Below are 7,846 nucleotides of genomic sequence, written 5' to 3'. Positions count from 1 at the left end.
TCTAGTATCTTTGCCCTGTTTTGTAAAAAAAAAAAAAGTTAAAAAAGCTTACCTGTATTTTCCTTCTGGAATTTAATACAGACTTGATTGTCAGCAGATCACACACAGCAGATATCACCGTGGCACATTTAACTCGAACGACCGATGATCCTTTTGCTACTACAACAAAGCTTTCAGCAAGAGCCAAAAGGAGGCTTGTAGGGGTGCACAAACGCATCGAAATGAGATTGGCGCGGCCGGGGCTTGTTTATATTATGCGTACAAACAGGACGATCGGCGACCAGCTGATCGCAATATAACACCAAGGATACCAATGTTTCAATACATAGAACGCAGGATAAAGACCTCAATCGTCCCTTGTATGCTGTAGCTGTCATACTTTCCGTCCAACCGCTTTTTAGCACAATTAACTAGAACAACCGAAGAGTTCGCAACACCGTTTAATGCGAGGCCTGAATGGTTACATCATCTAAGCAATGTCAACGAAAATGTTTGTAGCCACAGACCGATAATTTTAGTTTTAGATAAAGTACGCGTCACAGTTTCAACATGCGAATATTGTTGATAAGTACGTTCCTTTGGACCCGCGTACATTCGGTTCAACTTGACGACAGCTGCACCAACGTGAAAGCTCACGTCGAACACTTGCACACATATCTTGACTATGGCAAGAGTTTTTGCCTTCGACTGGCTTGAACACTTCATCTGTAGCATCACGGTAGGTCTTGGTTGAAACGATGATCGTCTCGCACACGGCAACAAACAGAGAACGACACGCTTTGCTTTATTTATACGCTACCGGCCTACGGGCGTCGCAAATCTATCCCCCTCTTGTCCGCCATGTTGGGTCGATCGGAGCGCCCCCTATATTCGCTGAAACTCCTCAATATGAGCCTTGCTCCTCGCCGTTGACTGACTCGCATAGTTTTTTTTTTTTTTTTTAATTTTAGGGAGGAAGTTGCTGACGTCCGAAAAGGCGGTAGAACTCTTCTTCAGTCTTCCAGTTGATCCGACTCAAAGCGACGCGGATGGCGATTCATCCAGCGACGAAGACGTCATTCCTGAGCTAGCTCCTGTCGAAAACACCGTAGCGGAAAGGGACGAAGATGCAGCAGGGCCGTCTGCAGGTGCTACATCGAAGAAAAGAAAATCCTATGAAAGGAAGAAGCCCGAAAAACGCCGACGACGCACATTGGAGGTCGAGAGCTTTGCCTAATCACAACACGAGGAAGATGAAGTGGATGCAACCTGCTCTTTGTGGTGTACAGACTTCTTACCTACCGAGATTGTGAAGGACCCACCAGATCGAGATCCTCGGTACTCCGAAAAGCTTACCGAGGCATCAGGTGTCGCTGACGCATTCGGATTGCATTTTGATGAAGAAGTACTTGACACAATCGTGCTAGAGACGAATCGTTATGCGCATCAGAAACGCCGAGCGGGGTGGAAAAACCTCACTATAGATGAGCTCAAAGCGTACTTGGGCATGCTTTTCCTGATGAGTGTGCACCCAGTGCATCACTTGTACTTGCACTAGAGCACAGATAAGTTCTTCAACGTTTGCGAGATCTCAAACGTCATGACTTTCAAACGATTTCAGGTGATTATGAACAGCCTTCATTTCAATAACAACGAACTTGAGAAGAAGCGCGGAGAAGACGGCTTTGATAAGCTGGCAAAAGTGAAACCCCTCGTCACTGCCTTGAGCGAAAGGTTCCTGAGAGAATATGCGCCGTCAACGCATCAGTCCATCGACGAGAGTATGATACCGTTCAAAGGACTGTCTTCACTAAAACAGTACATGCCAATGAAACCGATGAAACGAGGCTATAAAGTTTGGTGTAGTACTGATTCCGAGACTGGCTACCTACTAGAGTTCCAGATATACGAGGGAAAGGATACCAAGCGACCCCCCGATCTCTCCTTGGGCGAACACGTCATTTTATCCCTTTCACATCACATGGAAGAGAACAGTCAGTTGTTTTTTGACAACTAGTTTACATCTACAAAGCTGATGGAGAAGCTCAGGGAGCAGAGAGTGCTAGCTGCAGGCACATTCAGACAGACACGCAAGGACCTACCAATCGAGCTAAACAAGGAGTGCAAGCTTCAGAAAGGCCAGCACCTCTGGTGGTCCAAAGGATGTGTCACAGCCCACAGTGACGCGACAACAAGAATGTACACGCGATGTCCAACTACCATGACCCACAAGAAGTCGTAGAAGCCACGAGGAAGCTTGCCAGTGGTGCCAAAGTTGGTGTGTCCTGTCCGAATGTGCATTCAGGCTAACAAGTGGATGGGTCGTGTTGACCGCTTTGATCAGAAGAGGAACACTTGCCCAGCAGACCGCAAGTAACAAAAAATGGTGGTGTCGAATTTTTCACTACCTGCTTGACGCCGCTGCTGTTAAAGGGGCACTCAAGCGGTTTTCGGAGAAGCTACTTTTTGGTGCGATGGCGTTAAGGAAGTGTCAGTGAATGAGTATCTTCAGTTTTACAAGGCAGAACCAACTATTAATCCTGCAGGAATAGAGTGTGTGCGGACTCTTTTCTGTACTTGCGAGGACCAATAAAATTATCGTATGTTTGAAAATTTTGGCGGTCTTTGTAAAGTTTCGCTAAAGAAACAATTTTCAGTTGATTTAAATATGTCGTAAGAGCGCTATCCTTGACTGTGAATATTCGTCGTGTGTTGCTATGATAACCCAGCACGTACTAGAAGGGAAGATCCACCTACGCGTGCAGCGATGTCGTGGCGGCACTCTCAAGACAGCAGAAACGCCCGTGCCGTCGTGTTTGTTTACTTCGACTACAGTGGTACTTTCTAAGCATTTGTGTCCTCGAACATCGCCCGGATTTCTTATTTGGCGCATTTCATGCGTGTGCTCAAGTTCAAGGTATTACTGGTCCATACCGTTTAAAGGATGCGAATTTGCATGCGTTTTCATGACCAGAGAAAAGTGATTAGTGTTAGCAATCCTGAACGCTCTCAACGTCTATCTGATCACGAAATCATATTTCTACGTTGCTATATCGCTGCTAAGATTACATTGTCTTTTATAATCATAGAAAAGGCGTGTGGTGATATTTGTACTATTGCAATGTCGTGTATTAGAGTCGTGATCATCCAAGACAGCGGACTGCATCTTTTTATTTTCTTTTTTTCATCCACTCTACCCTGCAAGCCTATCAAGAAAAAATAATAAAGCTTTAGGCTATAGAAAACTTTCTGTCTATATTCTGTTACAGCATTGAGTGGCAGTGCATCCCCTTTTTAGAGGGGCCGCTGAAACAGCTGACGGCGGCGTATAGAAGCGGTCGCCATGCTGACGACCCGCTGCGCTTGTTGTAGTGGTTGCAGGTGTGTGTACGCGCGGCGCAGAGCGGTCGTTGCGGTCGCTCCGGTTGCAACGGACGCTGTCGTAGGTACGCGCTCGTTGCACATGTCTGAACCAGCCTTCCCCCCGCCCTCCCGATGCGAAAGTCAACGTGGCAACATCGTTTGACATCACGTACCAGAGGTAACGCTGCGACGTCAAACGTGTGCTTGGTTACGACTTGCCTCAACCGCAAATCGAAGAACGCCCGAAAAGGTCTGCGTTTCGTCGTCCTCGGAACCCGAACATGACTCTGAAGCTCTGCTATCGTCCACATCGCACGTCGGTGTGGCGTCATAGGAAATCATCCCCAGGTCAGCTGTCCGCCGAAGAATTTCAATCTCTACAGCGTCAGGTCTTTGAGCGTAGAAAACTCCGCCATGATCGAAGCTCGAATGACAAAGAGGTTCGGCCGACGCAGCTACCTCGGGATCACTGCGCAACGAAACGTCGTCCAACGTCATTGGCCCTAGATTCTTTTGATAAGCGTGCGAGGATCAATGAGAGTGGTTTCGTTTTCGGATGGATCCGAGGTTTGGCGGCCTTCAAGTACATTTTTATTAAAGAAATAATCACCGTATGATTATTCTTTTGGGTTTTTAGGGATACTTAGGACGTTTAAATTCAGCTGTCATCATCAAAACACAAACTCAGAAACCACTTGAGTGCCCCTTTAACAGCTCCGCTGTAAAAGCGGTTGCGCCTTAGAATGATAGCATGTTGTATTAAATAAAGCTAACCCATGGGCCCGGAGTGAAAAATGGGTTGAAAACATGTTTATTTTCTCGAAATTCAATATAGCAATTGAGAAAACCGTAAATGAAGATGATGCCGAAACCAGCATTCAAATTTCCGCGTGCTCTCCGGTGGTGTGACGTCACAAATGATACAGACTTTCAGGTCGTCTTGAAGAGAGTATGCCGAGCGTTTTTTGCGTGCTTCTCAGTGAATCAGCTACCAATCATTCTTTTAATTCCTACCACCAGACGTCTTGCAATCACTTGGGAACGTGGCATACTGCCCACTTTGTACCATTTCTCTCGTAACACTTCAATGTTGCCAGCTCCCGGTTCAAGAAACACTATGAAAACGAAATTAGAAAATTCAATAACTTTGCGAAATGCTTTTTTTTTCACACAATACTTAAGAACTGGTACAGCCTGTCTATTGGTCTGTTGAGTCAATTTTGAGGCAAATCAGCAACCATGAGAAAATCTCCGGAGTACCCCTTTAAACCATGGAGAGGGGGAAAAAGGGGGACAAATGACAAACACAAATCTCCAAACACAACTACGTGACTGGTGCATGCTGAAAAAATCTGCCTGGAAGGTATGGGACCAGGGGCCTCTCCATTTCCAGTGGAGAGCTCTAGCAACTGAGCTAAACAGGAGAAAGAGTTTATAATTGTACTTGCCTGCACCTTTGCATTAATTGCATTAACATTACAACCTTAAAAAGTAGGCTGTTCACCCGTGTTGGTGTTAAACTGGTGGCAACTGATAAAACCTGTTAACTCAGTTGGTAGAGCGCTCTCCTATAATGAAGAGGTCCCTGGTTTGAAACCAGGACCAGGCAGACTTTTTGGGTCATGCACCAGTCATCTAGCTGTGTTTGGCGATTTGTGTTTGTCCTTTGTTTCCCTTGTTCCCCTTCTCCAGGGTCTATTACAGTTCATTCTGTTAAGCTCACAGTGTTGGGAAGTACTTTAAGTACATTGTACCTAAAGTACTGCTTCAAGTAGATTTAGAAAACTTGTACTTTACTTTATTCTCCGAGTATGTACTTGTACATTACTTAAAGTATTTTTTTCTCGTACTTTCCGAGGAAAGTACAATTCCCGACTTCAAAGTATGTTCTCCAAATTTGGTTTTGTTAAATTTGTATCACGAAATGATGCCTTGTCTACTCCGAAGAAATACTGGGAGGGATATCCTACTCTCACCAGAAACGCAAACAGACGACGCATCGGTCCGTTTGTTCTGGGGGCGGCGTTCCCATAGCTTTTTGAAATCTCGCTACGTCTTGGTCGGTCAGCGCAAGCGAGGAGGTTTAAAGTATTAGGAGAGAAAAATTAATCGTAATGTAGCATCTGAGACTGTAATGCGAAAAACGAAATTTTCAAGTCAAAGTAAAAGACAGTGGAGAAGAACGTCACAATCTTTTGAGACATTCTTTTTTGTCTTTCCCTTCTATTTGAAAGTTCTTTCATTTTTTCACACCCCAATCTCAGGTGTCACATTATGATTAATTATAACCAGCTTGCTTGCACAGTCACTGCTTTTTGTTCTTATTTTTGTTTCAGAAGCTACGGGGTTGACGTCATGCTCTCTCCTAGTACATTTAGCACCCTTGAGTGCAGCAATCCACTGCAAGGGGTGCCAAATTCAGAAGTGGGACTTCTGAATTTGGCTTAATTCCTGAAAATAACTACTCTGTGGCCACTTTATCAAATATTCGCCGCTGTTTTCGAAAATACCCCTGGGCAATGCATACCAGTTAAAAAATCATTGTATAGGAGAATGGAAGGGCGTCATGAAAGATTGTGTTAAAATACTTGCACTTTACTTGAAATTACATTGTTTATAGTACTTTGCTTCAAGTACATTGCACCAAGTGTACTTCATACTTTACTTAAAGTACATCACGTATCATTTACTTTGTACTTTACTTGAAGTATCTTTTTGATGTACTTTACCCAACACTAACATAATAAATCAAGTTTGATCCCTGGTGGAAACTGAACTTTGGTTGCTGCAGTGGCAGTTGGATATCATAGCCACTGAGCTATTGGCATAGCTGATCTCAAGGGATACATGATTTTTGCAGCGAAGCTGTTATACGCTGGGGTCTGGGAAAGATGGCGTCCTCACGTTTCGACAGGAAAAGCCCCATTGGACATGGAAAGTATGAATAAAAAAAAACAAAAAGAAAGGGGCAACCAGAATGAGTCAGCCTTCCTTGGCATTATTAGATAGTGAGGTTCTGATCCCTTGTTATCATCTCTAGGCATCGTCCTCGAGGACGTCCTAGAGATCGTCCTAGAGGTAGTCCGAGAAGTCATCCTAGGCGTTGTCCTAAAGGTTGTCTCTCGTGTAACTCATACTTTTTGTTCTCTCAACCCTGTTCAGCAACACCCGCGGCCCCACAGGTGCTGCATCTCCGCAGTGCACCGCTGTTCCATGATAAGCGAGCCCACTCGGGATAATTGTCCACAAGAGACAACTTTTTTGCCGGATGAACAAAACTTGTGTTTTGAGGTGTCATGTGCTGTCTAAACAGTCCACAATGAAAAACATTTTTGAGAGACGAACAAACTTATCTCATACCTTTCACGAATTCTTCATCTGTGGCATACTCATAAATATCTGCTTTGTGTGTGTAGCCATCCATATAACAAGTTATCATTTCAGCTCACATCATGTGTAGACAAATGTCCAAAAATTCAAACTTCCGATAATTCAGATGAAATTTGTCACCTCCTGGAGTTTGAACTGATGAGAGCCTACTGTGTGAGGAAGGAGGTGGATGTGAACAAAGGAGAGTTTGGACGCTTCCAGCAGCTGTTCTTGCACGCTAATTTTCCCTGCCTTGGCACAGGCCCGAGGGCCGCTACCGCTTTTTGTGGCCGAACTCTCCTATTTTAAGCACGACCCAACTTACTAAGCCCCACCCCATTTTCTACCTGAAGGGGCAGAGGAGGTGGGGGCTGTAGCGAATTCCCTCTCATGACCCTTCGTTCATGCCGATCTGGTACAGGGCGTTGGTCCGCAGACTCACAAGGAACTTCATGATCTGCAAAAAAAAAGGAAGACGCTGCCTTGACCTACTGCCCAGACGTTCCATAGTCAAAACGCTTCGGCGGTAAATGTGCAAACATCTGTGCAGTGCGACGTCACCTGGCACTGCGATGTCGGGTAACCTGATGTTGCACAAGAAGGTCCCGTCACATGACGTCATGTTACGCCACGACTTGAAACTGAACGTTACTACCGTACTTACTCGAGTAATAGCTGCACTGTTTATGAATAAAACCTGAGAGTTCGCTTTTCCGCAGAGAATGCGGCTTGCCAATCACCGCGATCGGCAGCATGACTGCAACGGTTTACAGGACAGAGATATCGTCTCGGCACGAAGATACCATCTGTGAAGATTGCATTTGTATGCAGAATGGTGTTCTCAATCTAGTTATTAGCTATGCTATTTTCGCGCATCGCGATGATTGGCTGTATATGTGCTCTGCGGAAAAAGCAGACGCAAGGGCCTTGTTCATAAATAGTATGGCTATTACTTGAGTAAATGTGGTAGATGTTATTAAGGGAAGATATGGTTCTTCAAAGCACAAAAATTCCTAAAAATCTGTTTTTTTGGAACATGGCAATTTTGAAATCTATAGCTATTTTTCTTTTGATCTGCCAAGTTTCCTACTTTGAAGATTAATGTTTGAGCCATAATATCATTATATTATCTATG

The 7,846-nt window shown here is 44.7% G+C and overlaps 1 protein-coding gene across 1 annotated transcript; it reads left to right on the top strand.

The window, feature by feature from the left end:
• The first annotated feature begins 1,579 nt into the window (after positions 1 to 1,579).
• LOC120847687 (piggyBac transposable element-derived protein 3-like) lies at positions 1,580 to 1,996 on the top strand. The gene has a single exon (XM_040219544.1). It carries the CDS (start codon positions 1,580 to 1,582, stop codon positions 1,994 to 1,996), a length of 417 nt encoding a protein of 138 aa, XP_040075478.1.
• Positions 1,997 to 7,846: the final 5,850 nt, after the last annotated feature.

The sequence above is a fragment of the Ixodes scapularis genome, unplaced genomic scaffold (assembly GCF_016920785.2).
Source record: "Ixodes scapularis isolate PalLabHiFi unplaced genomic scaffold, ASM1692078v2 ptg001421l_1__unscaffolded, whole genome shotgun sequence".
NCBI lineage: Eukaryota > Metazoa > Arthropoda > Arachnida > Ixodida > Ixodidae > Ixodes > Ixodes scapularis.
This window is presented reverse-complemented; position numbering and strand designations above follow the sequence as displayed.